The sequence below is a fragment of the Nomascus leucogenys genome, chromosome 3, assembly GCF_006542625.1.
Source record: "Nomascus leucogenys isolate Asia chromosome 3, Asia_NLE_v1, whole genome shotgun sequence".
NCBI lineage: Eukaryota > Metazoa > Chordata > Mammalia > Primates > Hylobatidae > Nomascus > Nomascus leucogenys.
This window is the reverse complement of record NC_044383.1, coordinates 30,579,451-30,595,140: the sequence shown is the minus strand read 5'-3', so window position 1 is coordinate 30,595,140 and position 15,690 is coordinate 30,579,451. Positions and strand designations below refer to the sequence as shown.

Sequence of the window (15,690 nt, the reverse complement as noted above, 5' to 3'; positions counted from 1 at the left end):
ACACACACACACACATACACACACACATACACACACACACTCTTTCATCAAGGGATTTATTATAAGAATCTAGCTTATGTATTGTGGAGGTTGTTTAAGAAAGCCCAAATTGATAGGACAGGTCATTAGGAAGAGAAGATCACAAGCAGGCTGGAATCCCACAGGCACAGTCTGAAGTTGTTTTCTATGGGAGGAATTTCTTCTCTCCTTCAGAAAGTCTTAAGGCCCTGCTTTTAAGGCCTTCCAACTGATTAAGTCAGGTCTACCAAGAGTGATCTCCCTTAAAGTCAACCCATGAAGTCCCTAATGGGACTTCATTTGCATCTGCAAAATCCCTTCACAACAGCACCTAGATTAGTATTTAATTGAATTACCAGGGACTGTTAAATTCATAAACACTTTGGGAGAAGCCAAAGAGGAGCTGCCTGGAAAATCATCCTGCCACAGATGTGCCTCTGCAGACTTTTATCAAATTGAGGCTGGGGTCTCTGCTACACTCTCCAAAGACCGTTTCTCTCTTAATTATATAACTACCTGCTGTGTACCTCACCCAGGGAAGCATGGTTGGCTAATCTTTGTCAGGATTGTACCTCACTCTTGGGTTTTCAAACGTTGCATGTAAAACAATTTTTTGTTGACTGAAAAATGTTTTTCTGTTGATAACCATTTAGTGAGCTTTTTAAATATTTGTTTAAACTTAAACACTAAAGCATAAGGGCCACTGTCAATAGAAAACTAAGGTCTTATTTTACCAAGGAAAGTATTAAAATGATTAGTTTGTGGGTATGGCTATAAAAGGGAAATAGGAAGGTCATTGTGGTGGTAGAAGTGTCCTATACTGTGGCTCTGTCAGTGCTCATATCCTGGTTGTGACTCTGTGCTGTAGTTTTGCAAGATGTTACCATTGGGGGAAACTGGATAAAAGTACATGAGATCTTGGGCAAAATCCACAGGATCTTTCTGTTGTTTCTTACAATTGCATGTGAATATATAATTGTTTCAAAATTAAAATGTTCCATTTTGTAACAGCAAAGGATTTTTCAAATAATATGAACAATCATTTCCTAATTGATCTTTTTAATCATATTAAAGAAGTAGACATCTATATATATTTAGCCCTGTGCTGGGAATTGTATATATTATATAGTATTATATAATAAGTATATATATTTTATTTTTATATGTAATACATTTTCATAGAGAGGGGGGCCTCACTGTGTTACCCAGGCCAGACTCACTTATGGGCTCAAGTAATCTTCTAGCCTCAGCTTCCCAAGTAGCTGGGACTATGGAGGCACACCACCACGACCACCATGTCTGGCTACTCAATATGTATTTGAGTGGAATAAAGCATACGATGGGAAAATTGATGGTGACAGTTAAGTATAGTGTTGAATATAAAAAGGTTTTGTAAAAATCAGGGTCAAATTATTAAATGAAATATTGGGTATAGTATAAGAAGATGGAGTCTTCTCTCTGTAATGATGACTTAGAGAAGATAGATAGCATAGCCTCAAAAAATAATGCCAGACATAAACATAAAGTACAAAGGAAACCTCTAAAAATGTGGAGAAGGTAGTTTTAGGACAAATATAAAATATCTTTTAGCTCAGAAAGTTGTATACATTGAAAATATGTTCAAAAGGTTTAAATGTGATTTGTGGATTCACTCATTCAGTAAATATCTGCATGCCTATAGTGTGTCAGGCAGGTATCTACAGTTTTTTTTTTTTTTTTTTTTTTTTAAACAGATCTTAGTTTTGTCACCCAGGCTGGAGTGCAGTGGTGCAATCTTGGCTCACTGCAACCTCCACCTCTTGGGTTCAAGCGATTCTCCTGCCTCATCCTCCCGAGTAGCTGGGATTACAGGCGTGTACCACTATACCCAGCTAATTTTTGTATTTTTTAGTAGAGGCGGGGTTTCACCATGTTAGCCAGCCTGGTCTCGAACTCCTGACCTCAAGCCATTTGCCCACCTTAGCCTCCCAAAGTGCAGGGATTACAGGCGTTGAGTCACCGTGCCTAGCGTACAGTCTTGTGTATTTCAGAAACTTTCCTAACATGTAAATGTTGATGTCCTTGAGGGTAACCATACCTTTCCCAAATCTCCATTGATAAAACTGTAAAATCTGGGAACCACCTGGATTAGTTTTTCTCAATGTATAATATTTCTGGTCTTGCTGCATGGAGATTTTTACAGAGAAGTGAAATTCAACCAGTCAATTTTAAAATAACACTCCTGGCTGCTGCATGCACTGTGCCAAGACTGTTTAGCCACTAATGGAGAGGACTTGTCTACTTTGCTTCTCCTGGTTTTAAACAAAGTCTTTTAGAGGTTGACCACCTCAGTGAGTGCTACCTCCCTACTGTCAGAGTTGTTCAAGTGGCCAAAGAGCAGCAGCAATACTGTCATTTACACTAATAGATAAATTCAGGGTCCTGTCCAGGAGAGGGCCCTGTATCAAATAAACCTCTACCCTCACCAAAAAATGTTAGATTTTTTTTAAAGAAACCATGATTCCATATTCCACCAGTCAGCCTCACTGGCAGACGCATTAGTTCAGGCCTAACCAGAAGTGAGGATGTTCATGGCTGGACTGAAGGAACTGTCCTGCTAGGGAGGTCTGGGCCGGCCACTTATGGGTCAGACTTTGGAATTTTTGGAAGTAGTAAAAGGGGGCTTTTGTCTCCCAGAATAGCAACAGTTATCATTTAAAACCAGTGGCTTCTATATACAGCAAATGCTTCTATATATACACTCATGTATTGTTTATATAGGACTATTTTAAGATCTGTGTCACATTTTTCTGGTGTATTTTATGGTGGGAAAATTCAATTGGAAAAAATGCACTTAGCTCTGGTGGGGATGGTAAGGTAAAATAAGTACTTAAAAAAAAGATACACACAGTTTGTTTTTATTTTTATTTTAGCTTTCAACAGTACAGAAATAGCTAGGTGATAGTTTCCTAAATGAAATTGTATTGCTTCTCCTTAAGCAGGTTTGATTATAGCTCGTGTTCTAATACTAAATTTTTTTTGCTTTTTTTTTTGAGATGGAGTCTCACTCTGTCAGCCAGGCTGGAATGCATGGCGTGATCTCAGCTCATTGCAGCCTCCACCTCCCAGGTTCAGTCCTGCCTCAGCCTCCCGAGTAGCTGGGACTACAGGAGTGCACCACCACGCCCAGCTAATTTTTGTATTTTTAGTAGAGACGGGGTTTCGCCCTGTTGGCCAAGTTGGTCTCGAACTCCTGACCTGAGGTGATCTGCCCGCCTCGGCCTCCCAAAGTGCTGGGATTTCAGGTGTGACCCATTGCGCCTGGCCTCTAATACTAGGTTGATCGCCACAGTGGTCAGAAGACTTGCAAGGCACATATCAGCATTCATCCATGTATTCATTACAAAAATCTGAGTGTGTGTTATGTGGCTTGTAATTCAGGGTTTATTTTTCTTTGGGTTTTGCGGGTGTTGAATTGAGAGGGAAATGGATAGGGAAAGGACCTATCTAAAATACTATTAAGAGTAATGTGGGTATAGAGTCCCAGGCACTCCCTTAGCCTGGGTACGGTGTGGCTGTGGCAGGGCAGCCCCAGTGGGTTGTGTGTGTTAGGGCAGTGAGTGAGGGGCTGGGGCTCTATGAGGGCTGACCCCGTCCTAAATGCTCTTTGTAGAGGGTGGCATCAAGCTAGGTGTTCTGGGAGAAAGATGAGAAACAAGGAGCTTCCAGTCTAGCAGGGAAAAGATCACAAACTTAGTATAAGAAAGAGATGTGGCCAGATGGCAGTGGCTCATGCCTGTAATCCTAGCACCTCTGGGAGGCCAAGAAGGGTGGATCACCTGAGGTCGGGAGTTCAAGACCAGCCTAGCCAACATGGTGAAACCCTGTCTCTACTAAAAATACAAAAATTAGCCAGGCGTGGTGGTGCACACCTGTAATCTCAGCTACTTGGGAGGCTGAGGCAGGAGAATCACTTGAACCTGGGAGGTAGAGGTTGTAATGAGCCGAGATTGCACCACCGCACTTCAGCCTGCTTAACAGAGTGAGACTCCATCTCAAAAACCAAAAAAGACAGATGCCTTAAGAGGAATTCAGATGACATTATAGGAGCTCAAAAATATAAAAGATAATTTCTACCTTTGGGAATAGAACAGGCTTCCTGGTATGGGTGATATTATGCATGGAATTAAGAGCAAGGTAAAAAAAAAAAGGATTAAAAGGGCTCAAGCAGAGGAAGGGGCAAGTAGAGCCATGGAGGACCTGACTGTGAAAAGTCAAGTCTGGGCGGACGAAGATTAAGAAGGGGAGAGTGGAGGTTGCAGCGTGGTGATGCCTTTGAGCCCTGCCCTAGGAACATTTTCTCCTTAATTCAGTAGCTGGTGGGAAGTGAGCACTGTGCGTGCGTGATGGAATGCTGTGGTTATGTTATAGTGAGTAAGTCTTCCTTTGTGAATGGAGGAGTAGAGAAGAAACAGGAATGTTGGCCATTGGCTAGACTTGGCAGGGGCTGACACAAAGGTGGATCCTGAGTTGATCTGGAGCTGATGGCCTAATCAGGGAGACCATGTTGTAGCACAGAGCTACAGGTGTGCAGATAACAAGCTGTGGGGTGAGGAGGCATGGAGCTGACTGATTTCACATATTTGAAGGCTGCTGTCAACCTCATCCCTGTCCAGATGTCTCTTCCATCTAAACGTCTCTGACTTATGTAATGTTCCTCCTGTGACATAGTTTGTATGTCGTACAGCATTTCCCCTCAGTTTGCCTCTTGTAAAATACAAGATCCAGACCTGAACTAAGATTCCAGATATAGCTAAATACGGGAGGAGAATTGCTTCTCTTATTCTGAAGTTGTGCTGCCCCCCAGTTATCATGACATGCCCTGTTGCTGGACCAGCGTGTGATCTGTCTATCCTTAAGGGACCTGCTGTCAACAAAGGGAAGGGGCAGGAAAGGGAGCCCTACCGAAGGGGCCACATGGAGGGTGTTCCCCTTGGAACCTGAAGTCTGCTGAACCTACTTAGCCCCTCCTCTTATCACCGCATTACCTATTCCCCGCTCCTGTCTCCAGCCCCATCTTCTGCCTCACCCACCCCTGTAGCTGTTGTCAACACCCTGACTCCCACCAGCTCTTCCCGGTGGTAGTTTTCCAGGTATACACAAATGTTAGGTTTCACTGAGCTGTGAAACTTACGCAGCTGTGTGTGTGTACCTATTCATTCATTCATTCTTCACTGAAAAAGAAGAAAAAGAGAAAAGACAAAGATTTCAGGGTTTTAAAGCCTGGGTGATTGGAAATCTAATGGTGTCATGTTCAGATCTAGGGACTCAAAAAGGGAGGTGTTATTTTGAAGAGAACAGCCAAACTGTCCTAATGACAGGTCTTTTCTCTATGGTCAAGGCTACTTGGCAGAAGCAGGCCAGTTCGGGCCTCCCTGTTAGAAGCAGAAAGGGCTCGAGGGGAAAGCACACTGGCCAGACTCTAGGGTCTTCAGCATGTCACTTACACTGTGGCCCTCAGGCCCTTCCTCCACCACAGTCTTTATCTCCAGCATCTTCTGTCGCCAAAATCACCTTTCATGACCTTTCGGCTGCATTTGATACTTTTGACTGCTGTCTGCTCTTTGGGACAGTTTTTATTTTTTGTTTTTTAATGTGGCTTCCAAAACACCCATTGCCTTTATTCTCCCCTCCCCTTGCTGCTGGTCACTCTTTCTCAAGTCTCTCTTTGGTTCTATCTCAGCCTCCTGACCCAGGAAACTTGGGCACCCCCACGCTTAGCGCTGGCTCTTTTCACCATCCACGGCCTAGGTGATCTCAGTGGGTTTCTGGCTCTGCTACCATCTGTACTTGCTCAGTTTTTATCTGTAGCTTACATGTGTGTCTTTCTCTCTTGAATTCTGGACTCATGCATCTGACATTTCCACTAGGATGTCAAACTTGTCCAAAACTGAGCTGACTTCTGCCTTACTAGACTGATGCCATGCACTGTCCTCCACTGGGAGCGGCAGCTCTGTTCCTCTCATTGCTCAGGCCAAAAAGCAAGTCAGCCTGACTCTCTCATTCTCCTCCACCCCCTATCCAGTCTATCAGCAAATCCTGCTGGCTCTTTCTAAAACACTGTCTATCCAGAATGCAGGTACTTCTCATCACCTGCACCATTGCTCCTGGGCCCAAGCCACCATCCTCCCTGGCTTGGCTTACTGGTAACTTCTCGATTGGGTTTCCCCACCTCAGCCCTTTCCCAGGGCTATTCTCCTCCCACCTGCTGCCGGGCCTTTCCCTGGCCATCCTGTGTTAAATGTCATCCCACCCCTACTGTTGTGTTCTCCACAGCACTAGAACATGACCCGACATGCCTTTTCACTTCAAGGTTTATTCTTCTATTAGTTTTCCCAGAGTCTGCTTCCCTAGTGTCTGTCTCCCCTGCTCGAATGCCTCTTGAGAGCCAGCGCTTGTATTTTGGTCCTTGTGGTATGGGCCTGGCACATAGTAGGCAGTCAGCAGATACTTATGGAACAAAGGAATTTGTGCGACTATAGTTCATTGTTCATAGTTCATTCATAGCCTGGATTTTATGGCTTATATATTATGTTCATATACGTTCTCTCACTCGATCAGTTTGTTCACTTGTAAATCTGACTAAATCCAATTGTAATTATATTTAAAGTGTATTGACTTCCTTGACTGCCAATATGCAAATTGGCTTCCTCTGGAGATCTTAAGTATAGCCATTAAAAGATCATGTCATTTTTTGTTAGTGACATGGGACCTAAATTTAGACTTGGAGAGCTTTTGCTTCTTTTATCACTAGTTCTATAGAACTCCCTCTTTGGAATTTTATTGATTCCTATTTATTGAATTATTATAATTTTATGTTAGTAGATCAGAAATTTAAAAACAAAAGCATATCAGATGCTTCATTTGCTGTCTCCTTGGTTAGTAAGGAGGCCGCAGCATCTCACAACTTCAGGGAAACATGAAGCATTGCATTCCGTGCTAACGGTGCCCCCTGGAGTTGTGCAACGCAGATGTCATGGCGAATGTAAGATGTTTGGCTTGAGTTTCTCATGACGGGGTCTCTGTTTTCTTCCTGCTGTTTGAGTGGCATTTTAGGACCCCACAGGCTCAGTTTGCCTTGTGCTTGCATTATTGGGTCTTCTCGACTACTCTGTGTCACTTTTTATTAGCCCAGCTATATCATGTTGTTCTTAATTCCCTTCCGCTACATCCATTACATCGACTTTCTTCCTTAATGTCTGCCTAGTCCCATTTCACTTCATTGACATCAACATTGTCTGATAGCAAACAAGTCCATATTTTCGTCTGGCCATTACAGATGTCCTTGTTGGCTTAATCATAATAAAAAGTTATTACCATCAAAATACAAATGGTATCTGTCATTTAAAATTTGAGCCTAGAAGTGTGATAAGGTGGTTAAAAGATGCAAATGTGGTAATCCACTACCATTCTGGGCTGGTTTACCAATTCAGAGAGAATATGCAAATAATGAACTTTAATTTGTGGAGCAGTGGAAGCAGGCAGAGGTAGAAATTTGATCCCAATTCTACCTTGTATAGATTATTTTAGTTGCTTAGTCCATCTCCCAGTGCAGACATGGTTTTTGTAATTTCAGCTGTGCTACTGCCCTGCCCTGAGCACTAGTGGTTATAGAAAGATGGGCAATCTAGGCTGTTCATAATAGCTTGCTTAGGATTCTGAATTTGAGGAGAGATGTATTTGTAAAGCCCTGTACTCTGAAAACAGGCCTGTTTAGATTCCCTTAGGACCAGAAAAGGAGGACAAGGGCTAGGTATTTAAATACCAGAACAGCTCAAACTGCCTGGTGTACAGCAAGATCTCTTACAGCTCGCAAGAAAGGGCCCTCTCGCAAGCCCTGATCGTGACAACAATTTATGCTTTATTTGATCTATATGCAGTTTATAAAGTTTATTTAGTCTATGCATATTTAAAAGTTTTAGTGTTTAATATCTGTGATTAAATATTTTGCCGACTGCTATATTTTCATTCTTCTCGTTGGAAGTAAAGAATCCATCAGTTTATCGTCTTTTTAAGTTTTGGGTTTATTCTTCTATTCGTTTTCCCAGAGTCGCTTTTCTGCTTTCAGTCCTGACTTAATTTTTCCAATGCTCAGGTTAAGAAAGGTCCTATTTGAGCTCGGTTTTGAAAATTTATGTATTGAAAAGTTGTTTATTTGGGAGGCCCATGTGGATCACTTGAGGCCAGGAGTTCCAGACCAGCCTGAGCAATATAGCGAGACCCTGTCTCAACAAAAAATTTAAAAATTAGTTGGGCATGGTGGTGCACACCTATAGTCCTAGCTACTCAGGAGACTGAGGTGGGAGGATCACTTGAGCCCAGGAGTTCAAGGCTGCAGTGAGCTACGATCATGCCACTGCACTCCAGCCAGGGAGTGAGACCCTGTCTCAAAAAACAGAAAAAAAGTTGTTTACATTTTCCTTTTGATTGATCCCTTGACAAGGACTAAAGTCCCTGCAGTGAATGGTTAAGTGAGAAGGTGTATGGAGTCACTGTTCTCCAAAAGCCTGAGTGAAGGAGAGAGGTGTCATTGTTTTTCCTTTGTACTGTGCACAGGGAAGAAGTTTCAGAAAACAGGACTTTTCACCAGGAATTCAAAAGTTAAAAGAATGTGGCCCTGGGACAGATGCAGAAGTTTTAGCCTTGAAACAAGTGAACTTGAAGGAAAACTTAATTTTCAGTCTAAGAAGCCTAATTCACAGAAATAATTTCTCCTAGAGTAAGGCCCTTTCCAGCCAAATCTGTCGGTGCTATTGAGCTGGTATTTCAAGTATGTCCATCTGCATTTAAACGAGTTGCTCCAAGACAATCTGATTATACGGTAGTTACTTTGGTAAGAATAGCGCCTCAGTGGAATGGAAACTTCATTTTGAGTCTAATATTAGACCTTGCTTTGGAAAATTCCTTTTAAATGATCACAAGCTGGGAATAGCAAAAGAATTTAACTTTCGACAGACAGCAGTCACCAAGAATTTTTAACTGCTTATGTTGGGTCCTTGGGAAAGCAGATGTGAAAAACGTACCGGACCAAGTGGATGAGATGAGAATTGACTTGACCTGATGCAGTGTTTATATCCATTGCTGATAAGTTTCCCTCCTCGTCTCCTCTGCTCAAAATATTTTCATTCTTTGAGTGTGAGCATGCTAGGGATGAAAACTGTAGGACGCCTAATTGTCTAACAATCTAAACTTCTAGGCTTGTAGACATGGCTGCCTAGAAGGGGGTCTGAGGCAGAGCAGAAGCTGACTTAGACTGCCAAGTTAAGAAAGGGCCAACAGATCCGCAGGACCAGAGCCAGTGTCTGTGTAAGTGCTGGGAACTTGATCAGATGCAGCCCTTAGAATATTTTTAATGTGGCTGGTTGTATCTGGGTGAACTTACCCAACTTAAAGTGTTAACTAAACTTTATTTAAAGCTCTTGCACCCTGTCCGTCCCCCCCCACCACCACCAAGAAAACACTGTCATTAAACAAAAATTATACAAAAATTAGCTGATTGTGGAGTTTCCGGATAATGCCTACTTTGGCTTCATTTATGGATATGTTTTAGATACTTCACATGCTTTGGATTGGGAAAACCAATATTGTTGTTTGAGAGATGCTATTACTATTTTAAAAGGTCTTTGAGATTGAAATGCATCTTTTTTACTTTTTTTTATAGAGATGAGTTCTTACTATGTTGCCCAGGCTGGTCCCAAACTCCTGGCCTCAAGCGATCCTCCTGCCTTGGCCTCCCAAAATGCTGGGATTACAGGCGTGAGCCATTGTGCCTTGCCTGAGGTGCATCTTCTAATCACTGTGTACATTTAATAATATAGTGGGGTTTTTTCCCTCTAAACTGGTAATAAGTTGATGGTGCCTTAGAATTTAGGAAAAACATTAATAAAATAACGAGCATTACCACTTAGTGATCACCCAGCCGATTCCAGGCAGTGTCTTTGCTGGGTACCAGCATTATCTCTGATCTTCACAACAACCCTATTGCAGTAGCAATTATGAGGCTGGCTTTAAAGATAAGGAGACTGAAGCTCAGAAAAGTTATGTTTGCTCATGGTCTTCTGCTAGTAATGGCTAATGAGTGGCCTGCTGGAGTTCACATCCAGAACTGTTCGACTCATGTTCTTCCCTTGCCATCCTGGTCTCAAGCAATCCATCCCCAAAAGCAGCAGTCTTTAACCTATTTATGCCTAGTGTTCCATTATTGGAACGCTAAGCTTGTGGGAGTTATTTATATTCTACTGCTTAAGGTCATCACCAAGGTCTGATTTTTCACAAAAACTTTGCAACCTGTGACATAAATGGGTTAAACTTTTTTTGGTCTCAGGACCCCTTGAAACTCTTAAAAGTGATTGAGGATCCTTTTATTTATGTGGGTTCTATCTTTTGATATTTACTGTATTTGAATTAAAACAGAGACCTTCAAAACATTGGTTGATTTAAAGGACAGTAATCCATTGCATGCTAATATAGTGTTATTAATAAAAATATTTTCTAAAACAAATGGTAGAAGAGTGCCATTGTTTTACTTTTTGCATGTCTAATCAAGCTAAAGGGAAGGCAGCTGGGTTCAGTCTTGTGCATTCAGTCTGTGCAGTATACTGTGTTAGTTGAACTATGTCAGGAGAATCTGGCCTCACACAGGTATGTATTTGGAAAAGGGAGGAATATCAGCTTTTTTGGACAGTGATGGGTATTCTCCTTTGATATTATGTCAAAACTCCATACATAGTAATTTCTTAAAGGTTAGTTGCAATGTAGAATCTGAAACCATACCAGTAGACCTTTGGACTCTTATATTAACTTTGTTTGGTCCGAAATCTTTACAGAAGAATACTGAATAATATATGCAGATACTCCCCCTTCCAAATAATATATGTAGATACTCCCATATTCCAGGAAGTAGAGCTTAACTCCCACCCTTGTATGGGTGGGCTAGACTTAGTGACTTGTTTTCAAATAATAGAATTAAGGAAAGGGAAAAATGGGTAACTTTCTAATGGAGAAACCTGGGAAACACAGCCTTAACCAAGTGATGAAAAAGGTGAATGTCAGCAGTGATGTCATATAACCACTGATGTGATGTAACTAGAAAACCTATAACCCAGAATACTCATGGGTGAAACATCAGACAAGCTCAAATCGGGGGACATTCTGCAGGAGGCCTGACCAGTACCCTTCAATATTGTCAATGTCATAAAAAGCAAAGACCGAAAAACCATCACAGACCAGAGGAGACTAAAGAGACATGACAACTAAATGTGGTGTAGTGCCCTGAACCAGGCAACAAAACAAAGAGGATGTTATAGAAATAATCAGCGAAATCCAAGTAAAGTCTGGAGTTTACTTAATAGTAATGTACCAATGTCAATTTCTTAGTTTTGACAAATACATCATGGTAGTGTAAAATGTTAACAATGGGGGAAACCGGGTGAAGGGTTTATAGGAACTCTCTGTACTCTTTGCAACTTTTCTGTAAATCTAAAATTATTCCAAAGTAAGAATTTTTAAAAATCCATTGTTCTGTCTTATACAACAAATGGATTGTGTACTCTTGCATGATTTTGTAACATTGCCATAGTCACTTGGAAAATATTGGTTCACTGAGTTATACAGATCTTCAAAATGTTGACAGATTGCAATATTCAATATTTTTAACAATCATTTGTTAATATCACCAGGAATCTCATCAGAAAAGTCTTTAATTGTTGAGAAGCTATTATGCTCGTAGCTACAAGTCTCCCAAAATTTTAATTTTCTTTTTTTTTTTTTTTTTTTTTTTTTTTTTTTGAGACAGAGTCTCACTTGTTGCCCAGGCTGGAGTGTAATGGCACGATCGTGGCTCACTGCAACCTCTACCTTCTGGGTTCAAGCCATTCTCCTGCCTCAGCCTCCTGAGTAGCTGGGATTACAGGCGTGTGCCACCACACCTGGCTAATTTATTTTGTATTTTTAGTAGAGACAGGGTTTCACTGTGTTGGCCAGGTTGGTCTTGAACTCCTGACTTCAAGTGATCCGCCTCCCAAAGGGCTGGGATTACAAATGTGAGCCACTGCACTCAGCATTTTTTCTTTTTTTTTGAGTAGGAGTCTCACTCTGTTGCCCAGGCCTGGAGTGCAGTGGCACAATCTCGGCTCACTGCAACTTCCGCCTCCCAGATTCAACTGATTCTCCCACCTCAGCCTCCTGAGTAGCTGGAATCACAGACACACACCACCACATCCAGCTAATTTTTGTGTTTTTAGTAGAGATGGGGTTTTGCCATGTTGGCCAGGCTGGTCTCAAAGTCCTGACCTCAGGTGATCCACCCGCCTCAGCCTCCCAAAACGCTGGGATTACAGGCGTGAGCCACTGTGCCCAGCTGAAATTTTAACTTTCTGTTGAAAGCTCCAATTTTATCATTGGCCATTCGCACTGCCTATTGTTTTCCTTGATGCGACAGGTTCATTTTTGAAAAATGCCTGACAAATACCCAAGTCTATATAACCATAGTTTGTCTAGTAGTCGTCTTTGAAGTAAAAACATTCAACAATGAAAGTGGCCAGTCCAACTTGCAAGTCAATCACAAGAGTCTTTCCTCAGGACAGCTGCCATACTTCAGAATTCAACAGAAGTGTTTTATGGCAATTCCCATGTTGTCATACAGATTACCAAAAGACAAGTACTCGGGTCAGGATTTAATGAAATTAATGTTAACTGCTTCAGCAAGGACTTTTTTTTTTTAAGACAGTGTCTTACTCTGTCGCCTAGGCTGGAGTGCAGTGGCTCGATCATAGCTCACTGCAGCCTCAAACTCCTGGATCCTCCCACCTCAGCCTCCCAGGAAGCTGGGACTATAGGCCTACATGTCCAGCTACTTTTTCTGTTTTTTTTTTTTTTTGTAGAGACAGGATCTCACTGTGTTGCCTAGGCTGATCGTGAACCCCTGGGCTCAAGCAGTCTTCCCGCCTGGGCCTCCCAGAGCTCTTGGATTACAGGAGTGAGCCATCACTCCCAGCCCAAGTACATTCTTAAGAGAAGCTACTTCCTTCCCTTTACTGCATGTGTGTTGTGACACAGAACAGTGATCACTAAGTGCAGCTTGCTCCCACTACGTTCATCTGTGCTAAGGTGCCTTTTCACCATCAGTTCAAATTTCAACACAGTGAAAACAGCCAATAGCATCTTAGTATTCTTATGAAAATAGTTGGGCCTCATGGACCTCCTATAAGGGTCTTGGGAATCCCTAAGGCACCATGGACCACACTTTGAGAACCACTCTCTTTAGGTGGCAGTTGCTGAAAGGTTATGCACCAAGAGACATTACCATTAGGAAGCGGAGAAAAATGGTGCAGTGCAATGTATGTGGAGGGTGACGCTCTTCTGGCATAACTTTCTGCCTTTTAATGGCTCATGAAGTTCTTCCATTTGTTTGTGATGTCTCAGTACCATTTTAAAATGCTAAAACAGAGATTTTGATAATTCGGCATCTGTTTGCTGGTGTTTTTTACCATATCACATATAACATGTCATTCAGGAAATTCAGAAAGTCACTTCCTAAACTTTTTCTTTTCTCTAAAGGTAAATCTCACCTGGCTATCGTGCAGCGGGTAAACAATGAGGGAGAAGGGGATCCGTTTTATGAAGTTCTGGGAATTGTCACCTTAGAAGATGTGATTGAAGAAATCATCAAATCTGAGATTCTAGATGAAACAGATTTATACAGTAAGTAGCATTGTCTGAGTGTATTTCCCGAAATCTTTGCTTTTTTTGTTGTGCTGTTTGTGAGTCTTCTGATGTTTCTCCAGTTGCTGCCTCTGTTTATAATGACACATGATGTGTGTAGGCCATGCACGACCTGTCGGTATATTCCAGTCCCTTTATCAGAAGGAGCAGACCCTGTAATGTCAAGCAACAGCGTTCTGAACAGCCAGCTGCTTCTAACCACTGATGAGGGCATTACTTGCCCTAAACAGAAAACTACTGTTGGTTTTAAATTTTATTTTACATATGTAAAAAAATCTCTACTAAAATTTCATTTTATACAACTAGGTATATTGTTTTCAGATAAACTTCTGTTTGTACTTTTCATAACTCAAGTACTCTCTAAAGTGAATGGGAGGCCGGGCGCGGTGGCTCACATGTGTAATCCCAGCACTTTAGGAGGCCGAGGCAGGCAAATCACTTGAGGTCAGGAGTTTGAGACCAGCCTGGCTGACATGGTGAAACCTTGTCTTTACTAAAGATACAAAATTAGCTGGGCGTAGTGGTAGTGGTGCATGCCTGTAAGTCCAGCTACTCTGGAGGCTAAGGCAGGAGAATCGCTTGAACCCAGGAGACAGAGGTTGCAGTGAGCCAAGATTGTGCCACTGTACTCCAGCCTGGTTAACAGAGTGAGAGTCCGTCTAAAAAAAAAAAAAAAAAAAGTGAATGGGATTTGTTAAACTGATAGATGACAACTGTTTATACTTTCTTGTTCCAGAACCCTTGGGTCAGGGGTGGAGGTGAGATTTGCAAGTGTAGCTTGCTGGGGCAGCGGGTCGGGGGTGTGGGAAGCAGGATAGGGCAGGATACACAGTAAGAATGTGTTTTTCCTGTTCTCTGCTTCTCTGCTTTCTCTTTTGGGGAAGGTGAAAGTGGGGAGTGGCTTGGATCAGGGCAGGGTGAGGTAAGTATGGATACCTTATTTGCCCAGGTGTAGACTTGATCCTGAACTGAGTGTTGAACTGAGTCCTGTCTCATTAAAGTGTAAAACGTGATTGCTGGACTGTGGAACTTAAATCTTCTTTGGCCGCACCCTTAGCGATGCTCAAGGGTTCCATAAAGCCAGAGATGGCCCAGACCTGAGATGTTTGAGGGTCCCAGGGGTGGGATAGAGAAAGAGCATCTGGGCTCTGTGTATGCTGCCTGGTTTTAAAGCATGGCTTGGCGGAGGGGAAATGGACTGTCTGAGCTTCCCAACAAGCTGGTCATTCAGGATAAAGTCTGCTTTGCTCAAAGCAGGGTGCTTTTTATTCAGTCCTGCTAGAAGGAAACATCCCACATTTTAAAATTGAGAAAGGTTGGGAGGCCGAGGTGGGCAGATTACAAAGTCAAGAGATCAAAACCATCCTGGCCAACATGGTGAAACCCTGTCTCTACTAAAAATACAAAAATTAGCTGGGCGTGGTGGCACATGCCTGTAGTCCCAGCTACTTGGGAGGCTGAGGCAGGAGAGTCACTTGAACCCGGGAGGCGGAGGTTGCAGTGAGCTGAGATTGCGTCACTGCACTCCAGCCTGGTGACAGAGCAAGTCTCTCTCTCCAAAATATGATGATAATAATTGAGAAAGTCACTGGGCATGGTGGCTCACCGCTGTAATCCCAGCACTTTGGGAGGCCGAGGCGGGTGGATCACTTGAGTTCGGGAGTTAGAGACCAGCCTGAACAACATGGCGAAACACCATCTCTACAAAAATACAAAAATTAGCTGGGCATGGTGGCACGCACCTGTGATCCCAGCTACTCAGGAAGCTGAGGCAGGAGAATCGCTTGAACCCAGGAGGTGGAGGTTGCAGTGAGCCAAGATTACACAACTGCACTCCAGCCTGGGCAACAGAGTGAGACTCTCTCAAAATAAATAAATAAAACTGAGAAAGTCTTCCCTGTACCCACAAAA

General features: G+C 42.5%; 1 protein-coding gene across 5 annotated transcripts in view; it reads left to right on the top strand.

The window, feature by feature from the left end:
- CNNM2 (cyclin and CBS domain divalent metal cation transport mediator 2) overlaps positions 1–15,690 on the top strand; it is a 168,861-nt gene that overhangs the window by 126,768 nt on the left and 26,403 nt on the right. For 4 of the 5 annotated variants that reach the window (XM_030807515.1, XM_030807512.1, XM_003255415.3 and 1 more), the window contains exon 2: positions 13,615–13,758. In XM_030807515.1, coding sequence (XP_030663375.1) covers positions 13,615–13,758 — 144 coding nt within the window. Of the gene's footprint in view, positions 1–13,614; positions 13,759–15,690 lie in introns of those variants that run through there. The other variant, XR_004028796.1, reaches the window with a different exon arrangement.